This window comes from Harpia harpyja, chromosome 14 (assembly GCF_026419915.1).
Source record: "Harpia harpyja isolate bHarHar1 chromosome 14, bHarHar1 primary haplotype, whole genome shotgun sequence".
In the NCBI taxonomy this organism is placed as follows: Eukaryota; Metazoa; Chordata; class Aves; order Accipitriformes; family Accipitridae; genus Harpia; species Harpia harpyja.
In genome coordinates, this window is record NC_068953.1 from 40,160,957 (window position 1) to 40,180,525 (window position 19,569).

At 45.1% G+C, this 19,569-nt stretch overlaps 1 protein-coding gene and 1 long non-coding RNA gene across 11 annotated transcripts in view; both read right to left on the minus strand.

Moving 5' to 3' along the window:
- Positions 1-2,805: 2,805 nt before the first annotated feature.
- LOC128150790 (olfactory receptor 10C1-like) lies at positions 2,806-9,936 on the minus strand. Its single transcript, XM_052807366.1, is given in 3 exon segments — positions 2,806-5,647; positions 5,650-5,825; positions 5,827-9,936. Coding segments are annotated over 3 exon segments (900 nt in total). The 5' UTR covers positions 6,018-9,936; the 3' UTR covers positions 2,806-5,114.
- Positions 9,937-12,672: 2,736 nt separating this feature from the next.
- LOC128150791 (uncharacterized) overlaps positions 12,673-19,569 on the minus strand; it is a 30,384-nt gene continuing 23,487 nt past the window's right edge. For 3 of the 10 annotated variants that reach the window (XR_008238180.1, XR_008238184.1, XR_008238185.1), the window contains one exon: positions 18,031-19,224. This is a non-coding gene — a long non-coding RNA (uncharacterized LOC128150791). Of the gene's footprint in view, positions 13,735-18,030; positions 19,225-19,569 lie in introns of those variants that run through there. The other 7 variants (XR_008238179.1, XR_008238178.1, XR_008238183.1 and 4 more) reach the window with 5 other exon arrangements.

A 19,569-nucleotide genomic window follows, 5' to 3' on the forward strand; every position in this document is an offset into this window, starting at 1 on the left:
GAGCTTCTCTTAATGAGATTCATAATGATCCCATGCACTGATGCATTACAAGACTCTCACCACTCCTACTTTGAGGGACATCCTGCATTAGCCACACACTGTCACACCCCCCAACCCTTCTCTGTGTCCTCAGAGGGAAGTCTCCACCACACAGGAGGCTCCAGCAGCACTGGCTTTGGAGAGACAGTCCCCAGCATTTCTTGGTGGGATGGCAGTGTTGGCTGCTCTCACATCTCCAAGAGGAAAAGTGAATTCCCCTCCAGAGGGGGGGCTCCCTTTGCCTATAATTGTGATGCTGCCCTGGTGAGAGGTACTGCCCTACTTGGGCCTAGGTATCAAGGTCCTGCCCCGGGCATCGGGCCCTTCAGGGTGCACTAGGGAGTGTTTCAGTCTGTTATGCTGAAGATCCTGCTTTGAAGACTCAGAGAAAGTAGCACCTCAGACCCTTGTCCTCATTGTGGGCCTAGCCAGAGCAACACTCAGCATGTTCTGTGCAGGAAGAAAGCACTCGGGATTCGGCCCTCTCAGATCTCAGCTTGAGTTCATTTTCTAGGAAAAGAAAATGTCAGTTTCTGAGAAGACAGCCAGGCTGGCCAGCCCTTTGGTGCCCAAAGCAGGTGTGACTTGGATCCTAAGGCAACCTTGGCTTTCAAATCACTTACCTCAGCATTTAATCCCAGTGCAGTGTTTGCAAGGAAAGCCCTGGGGCTCATGCATCTGCTGCACCAGCCCTAGTCAGGTCCTGAGAGATGATGTTGTCTTTTTTTCAAGGTTCTTATTCACAAGAGAGAAGAAAAAAGTGCTCTGAAAGCTTCATGCTGCTGCATCAGTCCGACTTCACTACTTGCCCTGGAGAAGGGATCGAGTCCAGCAAAGGGCCAGCGCACACGCCTTTGCTCCTGGTTTCCTCTTAAGGGTGGTGCAGACAGCAAGATGTGCCCTGATTTTCCAGACTACAAGCTATGTTTTTCATTTGGAGCTCAGCTGCTTAGCATTTGTGCTGACAACTGCCAATGTCTCGGCTGGATCAGTATGAAGTAGGGAATGCCTATTTTCTCCTTCACCATGTGTGCAAAAAGCGTGTGTGTGCTCAGGCAACAGTACCTGACGTTACCGTGTGTGTGTTTTGCTTCCATCTGTGTTTTGAAAAGTCCCTTCTGGGCAATAAATGGAGTATCTGTCTCCCATTGAGTTTTCTTTAAGTACTGAAGGCCAAATTAATTCCTTATCATGGTATATAACCTCCAGCTATGTCTTCCCCTAAAGGCCTGCAATATTGCTGTCTTCTGCATGTGGTTCAGATGTGCATCGCAGTGTCTGGGCCACTTAGCTGGGAAAATATCAGCCTCTAAACATGAACATTCAGGGTTCAAGTCCTTGTTCAGGAGACAGCCTGGCTATGTGATGCTTTTGCAGACTTGAGGAAAGCATGGCAACAACAAGCGCCATGCATTGAGGGTAGGATAACTTGGAAAACTGTCTCCACAGACAGAACTAAGCTCGGAGGAGTAAGGGCTAGCATTCACTGGGTTTGTTGCATTGGGAATTACCTGGAAGAGATAACAGGAGGCAATCCCAGAGGATGTGCCCTGAAAAGCAATTTGCTCCTGCCTTCCCTGGACTACTTGCAAAGTCTATGTTCCTGTGATATCTCTTCAGGCACACAACAGTCTATCATGCCCTCAGCTGGAAGGAGCCTTACTTATGTCTCTGCCATCTTGGGAAGGTGTTTGCATAGTTGCTTTTGGCAGCTGCCAGGTACAACACAGACTCTGGGAACAAGACACTGCATCTAAAGATGGACTCAGCAGATGTGGACTGCACAGCAAAGCTAGGCAGAGCTGTACCTGTGTGACCTTGGCAGATGATGCCTGAAGCAGAAAACATCTTCCTTCCTCTTCTCCTCCCACCCCACAAAACCAAACCAAACCAAAATAATTGTGGGAAATAAGTTTCTAAAGAGTTTCTGTTTCATTGTGAAGTTCTGCTCATTTTCCAAGTAAACCAGGCTGAACTCCTTAGCCCTGGGGAGTGTGCCAAGTTGACGTGCATTCCAGAAACAGTACCTGCCTTGCACTTACCTGCACATTTGATTTTCCAATTGAATGATCAAAAACCCATCCTGTGCTGAAACAGTGTAAATACAAGTGAGAGTGCAATGCTTTTGGCCACTCAGGGAGGCCTTTTATTACCCTCTGAGACCATCCTGTCAGCACGTGGCTTGTCTCTGGGAACTGCTGACCATGGGCTCTGCCAGGGGCACCTGCCTGCAGGCAAGACAGTTGCAGAGGTGTATATGTGTTCATATGTATATGCACAGAAGTGTGTCTGCATACATGTGTGTCTCTGCAGAAATCCTTACAGAACTCATTGAACAAAACACATGTGAAAAGATTTAGATTCTCTGAAAACAATATTCTACCTTCAGAAAACTGAATTTGTTTAATGAAAATTTACAAGCTGACATATTGTGTTTTCATTTTTATACATTATGTATGGCATATATGTAAAGACTAAAGACTGTAGACTGAAGTAGTACAATATTTTGAAGAAGTTTCATGCTTTTAGTAAGACTGATGAAAGACCCTTTATGTAAGTACCTTTTATCTTAAAAATCTGTAATGTTTCTCAAATAGTTACAGCAAAATCATAGAGAGGAAGAAGTGTGGAATTATCAGAAAATATGTAAAGGAAGTCAGCCAAGCAAGTTTTTCAAACATGAAGTCAGCCAAAAAATTTTTTGTTTTTCACTGGTAGTAATTTAAGAAAGTTATTTGGAAAAAACAAAATTCAGACAATTAAAACTACTTTAAATAATCAAGATTATTATTATAAGACATAAGAGCACACTGAAAATGTAAATAAGCCACAATTCAGATGCATTTCTTCAGAATTGTTTATGAACTCTGAAACAGTTCTGTTGACATCTGTAAGGAAAATTGTTAGCTGAATAAAACAGGAAGAAATGTTTTCTTTCCCCTTTCCATTTCTCTGTCCCTTAAAGCAGTCTTTAAAATTTTATGTAAACCCAAGACATGGTAGCTATCTCAGCACAAATTTTGGTGGAGATCAATGCCCTTTATGGTTACGTCACATAACACTTAACATTTGTGAAAAAGAACCATGTCGGTAGAGGAACTCTCAACAGAAAGTGAGATTTGTGAGGTGGAGACTAATGGTATGAAATGTTGTCTTGCAACATTAGAGGATGGGCTGAAGGTGGGTTTAGTCTCCCTATCACATGGGTGGAGTTCATTTCACCTGCATGTAAGTCCCTACAATGCAAAGGTGGGGCTTGATACTTTTCCCAATCACATTTATATAGGTGTCTCCAAGTAAGTTAGGTGTCTAAGCTCCCATTAGAGTCAAAGGAGATTTTGAGCTTGATTAATTTACTTGAACATGTGTGTTTAGTGCTATTTGAGATGCCCAGGCATGTTAAGGATGTCCTTATGGGTCTTCCAGAGATGACACAGATATGGATGATAGCCCATAGATGACACTATAGCATATCCATGACCTCCTAAATTATAATCAGGAGTTCAGTTCCAAAACCTTACGGCATTTCAAATGACACTAGATGTCTGTCTGAGAGTAGAGAGACAGTGAGTCACTGGAATTCAGAGACTGATTCCTTTGTTTATAAAGAAGAGACATGCATCACTTCATAGACTCCACTGGCCCTGGCCCAAACCATGTACATTGTAGCAGGTGTCTATGCCATTGGAGATGTCCACTGGCATCCTGCCTGCTCCCAAGCCACTACTGCAGAAGACAACATGTTTTCTGTATGTCCCATGTCATATTTCCAAGCCTATGTGTATGGGTGAAATGTCCCAGGTGATTTTTAGGTGGTAGTACATGCCTCTGAATATGCACAACTGAATTGAACCAGCCAGATTAACTTGTCTCATAGAATCATATCATCATAGAATCCTAAAATGGTTTGGGTTGGAAGGGACCTTTAAACATCATCTAGTTCCAACCCCCTGCCATAAGCAGGGACATCTTTTATTAGATGAGTTTGCTTAAAGCCCCATCCAACCTGTCTTTGAACACTTCCAATGATGGCACATCCACAAATTCTCTGGGCAACTTCTTCCAGTGTCTCATCACCCTCATCATAAAACATTTCTTCTTTATGATGAATCTAAACCTACCCTCTGTCACTTTAAAATCATTGCCCCTTTTTCTGTCACTACAGGCCTTGATAAAAAGTCTTTCTCCACCTTTCTTACAAGTCCCATTTAAGTATTGAAAGGCTACAATAAGGTCTCCCTGGAGCCTTCTCTTCTCCAGGCTGAACAAAACAACTCTCTCAGCCTTTCTTCATAGGAGAGGTGTTCCAGTCCTTGGATCATTTTTGTGGCCCTCCTCTGGACCTGCTCCAACAGGTCCGTATCTTTCTTAAACTGGGGACCCTGGAACTGGATGAAGCACTCCAGGTTGGGTCTCACAAGAGCGGAGTAGAGGGGCAGAATCACCTCCCTCGACCTGCTGGCCATGCTTCTTTTGATACAGCCCAGCGTACAATTGGCTTTCTGGGCTGCAAGTGCACGTTGCCAGCTCATATCCAATTTTTCACTCACCAGGATCCCCAAGTCCTTCTCCGCAGGGCTGCTCTCAATCAATTGATCCCCTAGTCTGTATTGATACTGATGGTTGCCCTGATCCAGGTGCAGGGCCTTGCACTTGGCCTTCTTGAACTGCATGAGTTTCACATGGGCCCACTTCTAGAGACTGTCAAGGTCCCTCTGAACGGCATCCCTTCCCTCTAGCATGTCATAGACATCTGGGGAGTAATTCTTATGCCTAAAGGTATGTGCCTGGGATCACATGAGACATCCTCTGTATCCAAGATCTTCAACTGGTACTGGCAACTCTAACAATGGAGATGCACAGGTTCTATAATGGCAGCTGGAAACTATGCACTTCAAATGCCACCAGATACTCCTATTTAGACACCTAATTACTTTTTTTGAACTCAGGTGAGCTGAATGCCTTCCTATCCTAAAGTTCTGTCACTGATCTTTCCTATATCACTCTGGCAATGTGCCGGTTCTTCTTCTGAGGTGAGGTATTTGTGGATGGTTGTTCAGCTGAGGGGAACTGACCTAGGAGTTAGGGTGAAATAGCTTATTTCTCGTATTAAAGAGAGCACCTTTCACCTCTCTATTCCTAAGGCTGTAGATAACAGGGTTCAATATAGGGGTCACCACAGAATAGAACAGAGAGCGCACTTTGTCCACATCCAGGGAATAACTGGATTTGGGACGTATATAGATGAACACAGCTGTCCCATAGAATAATGTCACTACAGTGAGATGTGAGAAGCAAGTGGAGAATGCTTTATACCTTCCTTTGGCAGACCTGATTTTGCAGATGGAGGAAATGATGAGGCCATAGGACACCAAAATGAGCAGAAAAGGCATCAGGATGACAAAGGCAGCAGACAGAATGATCTGTAGCTCATTCTAGTAAGTGTCGCTGCATACCAGCACCAGCACTGGTTGGATCTCACAGAAGAAATGGTTGATCACGTTGGACGCACAGAAAGGCAAAGAGAAGATAAATGTAGTGTGCCCAAGGACCACAAGGTTGCCACATATCCATGAGGAAGCAGCCAGCTGCATGCATACCTTCTTATTATGATATCCATGTAATGCAGAGGGTTGCATATGGCTTGGTAGCAGTCATACGCCATAGCAGCTAAGAGGCAGCACTCAGTAGCCCCAAAGAACAGAAAGAAATACATCTGTGCAGCACAACCTGCAAAAGAGATGGACGTATCACTTGAGAAAAGATTGACCAGCATTCTGGTGCAGGGTGTAGCAGAGTTCCAGAAATTATAAGTTCCTGAGGAAGAAGTACATGGGGGTATGGAGGACAGGGTCCATGTTAATTGCAAGAAGAATAATTAGATTTCCCAGCACCGTGACAAAGTAAATACACAGAAATAGGATAAAGAAGATGATTTTCATATCTGGGTGATGAGAAAAACCCAGAATAACAAACATGACCACAGAAGTTTTATTTCCATTGGTCCCTTCTTCAGAGAATTCATCTTGGAACAATAAAGACACAGTGAAAACAATGAAACGGTATGGTACATTTCTTAAGACAAGCCAAATAGCTCTCTGTTGTTAGCAGTAGCTTACGTGAAATTCAGAGAGTCAATTCCAGTCCTAAAGCAAGGCATCTACTGCTCTTTGACAAGTCTGATGATGTGCACCCTGGCCACTATCTGCCATGCAGGGAAGACAGGGTGCACTCCTGTGGATCTTGTGTCACATTTATGAGCCTTCCATGGATATGCTGGATAGCCCATGATATCTAAATCTATAGAGATGTGCTCAGGCTTCTCAATCACTTGTGAGATGTCTGTGTTTCAGATGCTGAAATCTTAGATGTCTTGATAAACAACGAGGACAAGTCTCACCCAACTCGTCCAGCAGTCCATAAGCCTGTTTTTCCATCCCTCCACCTATTTGATATTAACCTGATACGATGTCTGTGTTATGTGCATGTTCTGTTAGAACAATAGCTGACTTCCGGAGGGTTTTAGTTTAAATTAATAGTTTCATTCTGCTTTCAGTCACCTTGCATGGGAGCTTGGACACATAGGATAGTTACAAATCTTAAAATGAAAGAGATGACCTGTCATGGTGCACTCTCTCTTTTGAAAGCTTAGGAAGCATTGGATGACAAGTTCAGATCTCTGTGTGTGTATGGACATTTCGGCGTCCTATGATGTTTCGTATGTCTCAGTTATCCAAATCAATTGCACAGGGTTTGCAGCTCTTCATTAGGATTAAGAGAAGTCTCACTCTATGCACCTGGAAGTCTGCCAAGAGCCTCATGGATCTGTACAATGAAACTGGGTAACTGTTTAGACACCTCCTAAGTCCTAGGCACAGAATTCGGGGTAAACCAATAGCAGTCATGACCAGATAAAATGGCTCAAGAAAGATGCTGTAACCTCTCAGGGTGCTTCATCATGATCATGCCTACAAGCTTTCAGACTACTCTGTCCTCAGTAGAGAAAAGAAAGGCTTCATACCAGCCTCCTGAGTTGAAAGAGAAAATGGCCCAAGGAATGTGTAGTTTTCTAAAAGCTTGTTCAGGATTATAATTTGCCTCAACTGATTTACACAGAGGTGAATTAAGGAGAAAATCAGTCTCCAGTGGTGGAAATAGGCACCTCCAGATGACAAATTTGCCTTGTTCTGAGGTAAAAGCCTAAAATGGACCTGAGAAGTTGCCCATTAGAAGAATGTATTTCTCTCCATCAACTGTCATAGGTGTCTCAATAGTCAGTTCAGGTACAGATGTCTATCAGTGTCTAAAATGAGGTGAAATCAGTTGTATTAGATGTGTCCAAGAATATGTATGTTGAAAAGGAAGCACAAATCCAATGGTTGTGCGATTCTGTGTACTTGCATTATCAGAAATAGAATTATTACAGGCAGTTATCTATATCACTGGGTCATATACTTTACAATACAGCACAGTATGGTCCAACCTGTACTTTAAGGAGGGACCTAGTTTACTCAGGGAAGCAAAACCTCCAGAAGAAGTGAATAAAATCTTTGGGAAGGCAGGAAAGACAGGTAAGGCCTTGAGAAAGGAAAAGGTAACCCTTTATCTTTGGTACCCAAACTTAGGGAGGCTTTGAAAGGCACCTTCCTCTTTCCACTGACCATAAAGGAAGCCTCAATGACTTTCTGAGACAGAATGCTTAGCTTTCACATGATCCCATTCGTTAAGATGTATCCCACTCTTAGGTGAGCCCCTAGAGGTAAGGTACATCCAAAGCATGATTCAGACTACTGTGCAGGTAGGCTTCTGGTTTAGCACTTCTGAATTGGCCTCTCTGGTGACTGTCTGCTCCATTTTTCTTCATTGTTTATAGAGGGAGGCCACAGAGCTCAGGATCCCAGTATAAGTCCTCAAGTTGAGTGTTGTGGGAATCATCCCTTCCTCATTCTCATTGCCTCTATTTGGCCCCTCTACCTTTACTTTCCCAAACTTTTTTCCAGATCTTCTGTTCTACCCTTTAGCACACCTCTGTCTGCCTCTACTCCCCCTGGTAATTCTTTTCAAAGAGAGCACTCCTTCACTTGCAGGTTATATTTCTAATAAAAATATGACTTGCTGTTAGTATGCATTTTCAAAAGAATCTCTGCAACCATGTGTTTCATGTTTTTACAATTAACATGCATTAGAAACAGGTAAGCACTCTAATTCATGTCAGTTGTAAATTTTCTTTTTAACTTCCCTCAAAATTCCGCCTTGAGAATGCAGATGGCCAACTCTAAAACATCCTATCAAATTTCAACATGCAGGATGTTTTCTTTTTCTCTTAAACTGAAGTAAATATTAAATCATTTCCCATACTTCGAAAAAAAAATCACCACAAATTACAACACTGCCCCTCCAACCAATGAGAAAAAGCACTTTAGCATAACATAGCATATGAAAAGGTCTCAGGCATGGCTGTAATTTCTTATAATGAATTAGATTAAACTGACCTTAATATTTGCTGAAGGGAACATGCTGTATCTGAGAAAAATAAAAGCAACCTTGACATTAGCTTCAGCTCATAGTCACTGATGCTGAGTTGTAAACTAGTGTACTAAGCCCTTAATAGAAATTTGGTGATATCTGAGTTCAAGAAACAACAGAAACTGTTCAGACTCAGTTGACCTCAGCTTATTTAGGATAACTCAATGACTGTGGGAGAAATTCCAGTCAAGCCAAGATATTTTTTACCTGCCTCTGCAGTCCCTCTCTTGTTTCTGTGTTCAACCTACTAAATCGGGGGGAACTGAAATATTTGATATTTCCTCAGCAGCCTTAGAGACATGGTTCTTGTTGCATTGCAGGTGCTGTCTAAAATGAAATCTTAGAAGAGGCACATGGTCAACACCTGAGCTCTGCAGCAGCCTCTCCTGAAACTGTGTGATCAAGCTGAAATGGGAGATAAACTGAGATTTACAGCTAATCTCAAAACACAACTTGTCTCTCCATCCTTTGGCTGTTGAAAGCATGGATCTCCAGGTACTCCAAACCTCTGAACTCCAGAACACTGGGGCAGTGAAGTCCACTAACGAGAAGCATTTCTGTGTCAAACTGCAAAATCCCATACCACTTTTAAGTTGGAAGGCCCTGCAGGGGATAAGAGGAAAGAAGGACATTTAAGAAGCAAAGCCCCCAGTGTGTCCTTTTGACTTATAGTCTGCCAAGGAAGTAAAAATCTTTCAATGTGGCCTGGAACAATCCACAGGTCCATCCTCTGAAAGAAGGAAAGAGAGGCTTAGAAATTACATGATTGGTTCCTCTGTGGCCAGAGAAATAATGGTTTGATGTTTTTTTCAGTCCAAGTGTATAGGCTTAAGGCACTCTGTTCACTCTGGGCCATCATTCATGTGCACCCAAATGCTGTTCCCTACTGAGAAAAAAAGTGCTTATGCCATGGAGGTAGCAGTCCCAGATCCATGTAGGAGAAGGTTTCTTGAGAGACTGTGGTGAAAAGACTCCCTCTAGTCACTCCATCCTGACTTACAGCTTTTCATTTGCCAACCAGCATGGGGAAATGGGCCCTTCTGAGTTCCCTTTTGTCATTTGCCCTCCTCTGCTCTATGCCACTTGCCCTCCTGGACATGTGACAGACATAAGGCAACCTGGTTCCTAGCTCCTCATTATCACCTTCTGAGGCTGAGAAGATGACAGGTGCTTTGAGATGAGAAAAGCAGTGAGGACCCAAGGCCAGAATACCCTTCTGCATCCTACCCATCCCTGGGCAGGAATCTGTCCATCAGCAGGCCATGGGGAGACAGGGAGACCACTGGACTCTGAGTCGGGCTGTCTGAACGCAAGTGTCAACAGTCTTTCAGGCATAGAAGCCATTTCAAGCTTTTTTTTTTAGGGTTTTTTTGGTTTAGTTTTGCCTTAGACACATTTCCTTACTTCCAACTTAGAAGCCATTAGATTGACTTATCTTCATACAAACACACTTGTCTTCCCTGATCTTCTGTCCCAGCTTCTGTTCTTTTCATTATCAGAGGAGAAAGTGCAACTAAGGCATGCCAGCACATCTCCTTCTCCCCCTTCTCCCATCACAGTAGAGCATAGGACAAGCCCTTCTTGAGCAATAACAGAAACAAGCAAGGCACTGGGTAGGGGCTACAATGAAGACAGAGTCAGATAGGAGACAGGAGTATTTCCTCTTTCCCACTATCACCTGATGAGCTGGTAGTTCTCTGATCATCTTTCTTCAGTGTTGGCACCTGAGCTGTTTGCCTTTGTCCCCAAACTATGGATCATCGGTGCAATTTCCACACAGACTTCTACAAAGGAGGATGGCTTCCCTTGTGCTTTTGTTTGATTCCTGGAAGAAGCCAGTAGTACCAGGCTCTGTTCCTGGCCTGAAATTGTTCATGTAGAAATGAACTGAGCCTGGATTCAAGGGTGAGTTTACACTGCAAACATGGCCAGGGATGTAAGAAGTGCATATTTCCTGTGGCCTTATCTCCCGGTGAAGCATTTAGTTACCACAGCACCTTGGACACCCATGCTGTGCTGTTCACACAGACAGAAAACGGGGAAGACTGTCCCTTCTTCATTTTGAATCCAGGTCATCTTGAAACTGAACACAGAATCCTTCCTCCAGATCAACAAGCCACATGGGGACCTCTGCTCTTGGTGGAATTCTTGACAAGGCTGGAGGGCAAACACTGCAATTTCAGCCCTGAGAATGGGAACCCTAGAGGGAAAGGTCAAGCCAAGGAGCTCTGCATTATTTAACTTAACAGGGGAGCCCCACAAAGATGGGTAGAAATCTCCATCCTTGGTGCACTGGAGTAGGGCTTTCTTTTAGGACATGAAAAAGACAAAACTTGACCCTTGGCTGGGGGACCTGGGGGGATGTGGGAGTGTGGGGTGACCTTGAGATGAGGGCATGAGTGCTGTGTGTTTGCAGTGTGCATCAAGCTGGACCAGCTGGCATATAGGGCACCCATGGGGTGGGTAAGAGGGCTGGGGCCCGGGCAGGGGTACCGGGCAGCAGAGGGTCTGTGCTGGTGCTCAGGGCACCTGTGAATGTGTGTGAGCTTGTGAACCCAGAGAGTGTCATGTGTGTGCCTTTACTAGTGACCTCCTGTCTCATAGAATCATGGAATCATAGAAACGTTTAGGTTGAAAAAGACCTTTAAGATCATCGAGTCCAACCGTCAACCATGCCCACTAAACCATGTCCTGAAGTGCCTTGTCTACACGCTTTTTGAATAACTCCAGGGATGGTGACTCAACAACTTCCCCGGGCAGCCTGTTCCAATGCCTGTCTCTGCGAGTCCCAGAGGAGGAGCAGATGTGGTTGTCTGTGCTTGGGTATGATGTAGCTTCTGTGTGTGGGTGCTGGTGACAGCAGTGCCTTGTCTGTGGCAGTCTGTCTGACTGGTCATCTCAGTGTCCTTTGTGTGTGTATGTGTGTGTGTGTGTATGCCTCTGGGACACATGCTCAGCTTTGTTACTGGTTGAACCTGCAGATGGAAAAGCAGCAGCTGCATCCCTCAGCCTGGGCAGGGACCCTGCGTCCCCAAGCAACTGGGCTGCGCTCCAGTGGCTGGGCAGGAGGATCCTGGGCCGGGGCTGCAGGAGAAGGAAACATCTCCTGACATCCTTAACAAAGGACACCACAGCCAGGTCAGGGAGACAGATGTTGTATTCCAGAAGATGGACTGTAACAGATAGATCTACTTTATTTGTTTGCTGATTTATTAGTTTCCATTTAGATGCTCCTGTCATTCCTGGGGAATGCTCCTTGAAATAGACTGAAGTCTACCAGATTTCTATTTCCTCTCTAAGCAATGGTTAGAGAGAGGCAGAACCCAGCAGTGTGATTTTTCCTACCTGAGGGTGCATTTCTAAGATATATTGAGATATTTTTCTATAGAAGGCCCTATTCCATTCCCCAAACAGAAAAGCATGCCTTGACATCTACATTCATTTTGCCCATGTTCAGGGTATTGATTCAGCTGAATCAATCTAGGCATCAGTCCTGGTTAGGAGCCATAGGAATGGGTTGGGATTCATCTCCCTTCGATACATTCCACAGAGACAAGGGAAGTATGATTCCTCTTGCCAAAGTTTAGGTGTGCACAGGGAGGGTGCACAGAACAAAGTGCACAGCATATGAGCTCCTTGTCTAGGTTCCTAATGTAATCAATGGAGATGGAGGACAGGTTTAAGTTATCACATATAAATTCTTGGTGACATTTGAGATGCTTTGGTGTCCCAAGGCATCTACAAGTGGTTGCAAGTTATGGTGGTAGAATTATGAGAGATCCACATCGTTCTAGTAATCAGCGAAGTGCTGGGGGGGATTCCCCTTGACCATTTCTAATTATACTAACTGCCTACTTTTAGGGCAAATGAATCTACCTTTGTCAGTAAAATCAATGGAACCTAAACAGCCATTTAGCTAACCTAACAACAGAGATGTCTGTCACAAAGAGACAGCTGGGTAGCTAGGCCTGTCTTTAGCCTCCATTCACTAGAACTCCATTGACTATGAGAGAAGTTTGGGCATATGTAAATCCCAACAATGAAAACAACAAACTTAGCTTGGGACACTGAGTGTAATGGCCTAAAAGAGGCATCTAGTACCATGTAAGATGCCTGCGGTGTCCAGGACAGCTGTGATATTGAAATCTTTATGGTTGTAATTTTTTACAAAAGTAGGGAACAAAAGATAAGTAATCAATGTAAATCACTTGGGTAAGCAACTCTTGACAAGACAATGGAATAGAAGGAACAAATAGACCTAAAACTAGAAACCAGAAACTTTAGTGGGCTGGTTGCCCAAAGAAGCTTGGCTATGCAACATGAATCAACTAAAAATGTGCCCTTTAGGTGAACTTAACTAATTATAATATGAAGACCACACCTCTAGAATTTATGATACCCACCTCCACCTGAAGACTCTCACCCACTGCCATTGCAGTAAAATTAAAAGACGCTGCACCTTTAAATGAAGACAAGGACACTATACAGCAATCAGCTTTAAGATATGGAATTATGGGCACCAGTAAAAGGTTGATAAACAATGCGTATGGTAATTATGCTAATTTACAATGTATAAATGAATGACTGTTTTAGTGCTGGGTGTGCTAGCTTTGCGGGGATACCCCCTAGCACCCTTTTCTGTGCAGAACCGGCAATAAATAGCTAGTACCTCGACTCTGTGTGTTATTGGCTTGCACACCAGGTGAATGATCCCACAAGTTCTGGGAAAACAGCTACATGGAGCAAACACAACACAAGACCTAAAGGAAAGCCATGTCCTTCTGGAGCAGAAGCTAGGCAGACATCCCTGGGAATCTGTAATGGATTCAATGTCTGTGTGTCAGTTTATTCCACCTGCACCCAGGAGTGCAGTATGAATGGAAGGTACATAACACAAAATTCTCCACTTATGTGTCTATAACCTCAAATCCTCTGGTTCTCATCTCCCTTACCCTTTGCTCGCCTGCACGATGAAGCAAACAGGGAAAATGCTAAGGATGTTCACATGGTGTCTACATAATAGGCTGTCCACAACCAGGGCATTTCTCAGGAGCACATTCTCGGTCTTGGAGATTGACTTCACCTCTGTCATAGGACTTATTTTGTGCAGCAAACACCTCTCCTGTCTTGGCTTTGTGGCCGAGTCCTATGTATCTGACAATGCAAAACCTATTAAAGAATGTTATGGCGAATGGTCAAAGACAATTGGTCTTTGGTTTTATTAAATTCTTTCTTAACTATCCTGCTAATTTCACTCTGTATGCTGTGTGTGAATACTACAAACTTAGGTGTCAGCAACTGGAGAGACTGTAGTGAGTAAATCAAGTGCCAGCAACTGGAGTCAGATAAAGGGTCATAGGGTGCATGTGTCTGTGGGGCCAGCAACTGGAGCTAGTGAGGGTCTAAGCACCAGTAATGAGAGGGACCATGGGTCATAAGACCCCATGGGGCTGGGATGCCAGAAACTGGGGGGATCAAGGTGCTTGTATTTTCAACTGACCTGATGTGTATGGGTGTATACGTGTAATCCACTCTCAGATTTCAAGCTGGACTAGCCAGTGGAGGAAACCCTGTATCAACCTTTCTCAGACTCAGTTTCTGAGCAAGATGTGGATATCCAGGATCCGGGCACACCGCGACCCCGTGAAATTCAAGGCACATCCCACTGGGGCAAGAGGTGCTCGTGAGAGAAGATGATGGTGCGGGTGTATGCACCTGTTTGCTAGTGACCATAAAGCTGGGCTAGCTGGCAATTAAGAGAAGACCCACATAGCAGGTAAGACAGCCCAGGATATGGGCATGTATACAAGATAGACTAAGGGTCCATGCTTATATACAAGGGATCTGCGAATGTGGGTATGCTGGTGAATCCAGAGAGTGAGTGGGTGTTTTTGCTACACAGCTTCAATCCCAATCAGCCAGAAGGGATGAAGGGGACTTGGATATTTATACTTCCGTTTCTTGTGAGTTCTGGTAGTGTTATATATAGGTGCTATTAAAGTCAGGGCCCTTCTCTGTGGCAGTTTGCACGGCTGCCATTTCAGTGTCCTCTGTGTGTGTGCCTCTCTAGGATACATGCTTGCTACTGAATGAAAACATGAATGGGAAAGCAGCAGCTGCATCTGTTGGCGTGGGACAGAGAAACGTCTGGACCTCAGAGTGCACCAGACTGGCCTCCAGTGGCTGGGAAGGACAAATCTCTAGGTCCCAGAGTCTGCTGGTGTTGGCAGCTGTCATGGTTTAACCCCAGCCAGCAACTAAGCACCACGCAGCTGCTCACTCACTCCCCTCCACCCAGTGGGATGGGGGAGAGAATCGGAAAAAGAAGTAAAACTCGTGGGCTGAGATAAGAATGGTTTAATAGAATATAAAAAGAAGAAACTAATAATGATAATGATAACACTAATAAAGTGACAGCAGTAATGATAAAAGGATTGGAATATACAAATAATGCACAGTGCAATTGATCACCACCCACTGATTGACGCCCAGTTAGTCCCCGAGCAGCGATCCCCCTGCCCCCACTCCCCCCAGTTTATAAACTAGATGTGATGTCACATGGTATGGAATACCCCATTGGCCAGTTTGGGTCAGCTGCCCTGGCTGTGTCCTCTCCCAACTTCTTGTGTCCCTCCAGCTTTCTCGCTGGCTGGGCTTGAGAAGCTGAAAAATCCTTGACTTTAGACTAAACACTACTGAGCAACAACTGAAAACACCAGTTTTATCAACATTATTCTCATACCTAGCTCAAAAACATAACACTATACCAGCTACTAGGAAGACAGTTAACTCTATCCCAGCTGAAACGAGGACAGTATCCACCCCTTATTCTATACCATTGATATGCTCTGTTCCCATACCTTCAGTTGCATCGCAGTCAATCATCATCACGTTTTCCGTCCCTTTGAGACATATAAAAAACGATACATATATATATATATGTATATATGTATACACACACAGAGATATCATTCCTTTAGTTTATGGGTCACGTTCATAAAATATTTGTTGAGTTCATTTAGTTCCTGACTCTGGCCTCCATCTGTCATACCAGTCTTTTTGAGCAGGAGGGATGGTGCAAAGTCCTCTCTGTTGGTAGAGCAGAATTGGGCTTCAGTGCGGTGCAACGAGCAGGTGACATTTGACGCAGCAGGAGGATGGTGTGCACCGTTGGATTGTTGCATGCTGGAGTCAGTTCTGGTTCCATCACTACTGTGCTTTGCTCAGTTTTATCACAGTTCATTCTTGCTTGATCTAAGTGATTCTTACTATAGTACTATGGATATAGCACATAACAGTTATAGTAAGGATAACATACAGTAGCAGGGTTATATAGCAACTCATATCATACAGTTTACTTCTGGCTAGTCTCACCTAAAATCAAATCCCCTTGAGGCACACATCGGATTTCTCCATCTTTTCGCATTACCCACCAAGTGCACCCAGGCCCTTGAGCAAAAGCAATCCCACGAATGGGTTTACCTTTGCCTGAGGCAGGAGTAACCCAGACTGTCTTCCCTAACATATTTTATGTGCACTACAGGGACTTTATCCCCTTCTACAGTATGTAAAAATTCTGACTGGGCAGGGCCACCCTGACTGGCAGATCCTCTGGTGTTGACTAACCAGGTGGCTTTTGCTAAATGTGTATCCCAATGTTTGAAAGTTCCACCCCCCCATTGCTTTCAATGTAGTCTTTAACAGTCCATTGTATGGCTCAATTTTCCCAGAGGCTGGTGCATGATAGGGAATATGATACACCCACTCAATGCCATGCTCTTTGGCCCAGGTGTCTATGAGGTTGTTTTGGAAATGAGTCCCGTTGTCTGACTCAATTCTTTCTGGGGTGCCATGCCGCCACAAGACCTGCTTTTCAAGGCCCAGGATAGTGTTCCGGGCAGTGGCATGGGGTACAGAATATGTTTCCAGCCATCTGGTGGTTGCTTCCACCATCGTGAGCACATAGCACTTGCCTTGGTGAGTTTGTGGGAGTGCGATATAGTCAATCTGCCAGGCTTCCCCATATTTATATTTCAGCCATCGCCCTCCATACCACAGGGGCTTTAACCGCTTGGCTTGCTTAATTGCAGCACATGTTTCACATTCATGGATAACCTGTGCCATAGTGTCCATGGTCAAGTCCACCCCTCGACCACGAGCCCATCTATATGCTGCATCTCTTCCCTGACGGCCTGAAGTATCATGGGCCCAGCGAGCCATAAATAGCTCACCCTTATGTTGCCAGTCCAGGTCCACCTGAGACACTTCAATCTTGGCAGCCTGATCCACCTGTTGGTTATTTTGATGTTCTTCAGTGGCCTGACTCTTGGGTACGTGAGCATCTACATGACGTACTTTTACAAGCAGATTCTCTAGCCGGGACGCAATATCTTGCCACAGTGCGGCAGCTCAAATGAGTTTACCTCTGTGCTGCCACTTGCTCTGCTTCCATTGCTGTAACCACCCCCATAGGGCATTTGCCACCATCCATGAGTCAGTAGAGAGATAGAGCACTGGCCACTTTTCCCTTTCAGCAACGTCTAACGCTAGCTGGATGGCTTTCACCTCTGCAAACTGACTCAATTGACCTTCTCCTTCGGCAGTTTCTGTGACTTGTCGTGTAGGACTCCATACAGCAGCCTTCCACCTCTGATGCTTTCCCACAATGCGACAGGATCAGTCAGTGAACAGGGTATATTGCCTCTCATTTTCTGGCAGTTTATTATACAGCTGGGCTTCTTCAGCACGTGTCACCTCCTCCTCTGGTGACATTCCAAAATCTTTGCCTTCTGGCCAGTCCGTGATCCCTTCTAAAATTCCTGGGCAACTGGGGTTTCCTATGCGGGCCCGTTGTGTGATCAGTGCAATCCACTTACTCCACGTGGCATCAGTCGCGTGATGTGTAGAGGAGACCCTCCCTTTGAACATCCAGCCCAGCACTGGCAGTCGGGGTGCTAAGAGGAGCTGTGTTTCAGTACCAACCACTTCTGAGGCAGTTCGAACTCCTTCATATGCTGCCAATATCTCTTTTTCAGTTGGAGTATAGCGAGCCTCGGATTCTCGATATCCTCGAGTCCAAAACCCCAGGGGTTGGCCTCGGGTCTCCCCAGGTACTGTCTGCCAGAGGCTCCAGGTAGGGCCATTCTCCACGGCTGCAGTATAGAGCACATTTTTAACATCTTCTCCTGCCCGGATTGATCCAAGGGCTACTGCATGAACAATATCCCACGTAATTTGATCAAAGGTTTGTTGTTGTTCAGGGCGCCATTTAAAATCATTCTTCTTCCGGGTCACTTTGAAGGATTACATCACGCTACCCACGTACAAGGACTTGTGATCTACGACTGCTCTGCTTGGGTACCCTTTCCAGCCAAAAGGGCACAGAGGCCACTAAAGAGTCAAGTCTGCCATGAGACACAAATACTGATTTCCCGTACAACACAACTCTTGACCATAAGCAGCCAAGTGACAGCAGTTTTTTTTGGTTGTTGTGAAGACAAAGTTACAAGGAAACAATGTCACTCCCTCCTTCGTCACTCACATGAAGATACAACAGGAGAATCCCATCAATACTACTTCCAAAACGGTCGCTTTAGTCACGTCATAGATTTGTAGCAGTCACTTATCTCACTCCGTTGCTAACCTACTCTTTTGCACTTGTGAAAACAGAAAAGTCCTAACTACATTTTCTCCAATACATCTCTATATTTCAGTCTCCTCCTGAACGTCTCAGCTGCTTTTTATGGTTGGGTGGGCTTTGCGTTTTGTTACCAGACCTCCCCAAAACCCTAGCACTGGAGCAAAACAGCGAACGTAGGAATGTAACATCAAGTACAAGCCTGAGCAGACACGGCTACGAGAGCCCCGCTAATCACCCGCTCTCAGTCCAACACAAAGGACTCCCTCCACCTACGCTGGCAACCTTCCCACAAAGTACCAAGATGGACCTGTAGCCAGAGGGATAACCGATTTCACTACTAACCTGCAAGACAGGTGCATACAAACTTCAGAAAGGGACACAAGATCAAGTATGCCTCTAGCAAGGAAAGTCAGATGCATGGCTAGAAGTAGGCTGCCTGCAAGGCAAACCAAGGGAGAGAGGTCCACTTTTAAATCGACTGGCTAAGGGCAAGACCTTCTTCTGGCGGGAAAACTGGCCACCTGATTGGCTACGTCATGACTTTTTCAAAGCCAGCAGAAAAATTCTGAAGATGGGGAAACGCTTGAGGTCCAGCAGTGCCTCCTCTTCACCTCGAACTGAGAAGTGCTCTGCCAGCTTCCCAAGCAACAGGCACTTTCCAGACCTCTCCACGGTAGGAAGGAAAGAAGGCTGCCTAATTTGGATTACTTAATACCTGTTTGGGTTGGTTTGGTTTTGGCTCTTCCTCCCCAAATCAGAACCTCCCGACTGTCTACCCGGCTTCTCAGATCTGCCCACCTATTTGTTCATTTACTTTAACCAAGGGAGAGGCGCTTGGCAAACAAGGGAGGGACGTCAACGGGCATCGCTGATGGATTTGTGACCAGCACGCCCCGGTGCAATACAGGGGACACCTGCACCGTGGCGGATCGGGAAGCGGGAACACCCTCGCCGTCAGCTAAAACGCTGGGACACCGCCTCCGTGGCTCTTCCTCCTCCCAGGACTCAGCGAGGGACTCCTGGACTTTATTTGAAGTCGGGGTCTAGATTATGATTATTGTATCATGCACTAATTAGTAAGCATTTGACCAGATCTGCAGAGGGTCAGGTGACTGAAAAAGTCTAAGGAACCGAAGATTTAGCTCACAGGAAAGCTATGCTCGTCGCTAGACAATTCTGCGTAGCAATAAGCTACACCGATTGCTAAAGTCTTTCTAGAATAATAAAGCTCTGCGTGTCACTCCAACCCTGCGGCCAGCTCTCATTCTACCAAGGAGCTTTAACATCAAGAGCCTCGCTGCCCCCCACAGCATTGGGTGACACAGACGTCGGAAAGAAACTTTTATAGGCAGTTATGTGGTGCT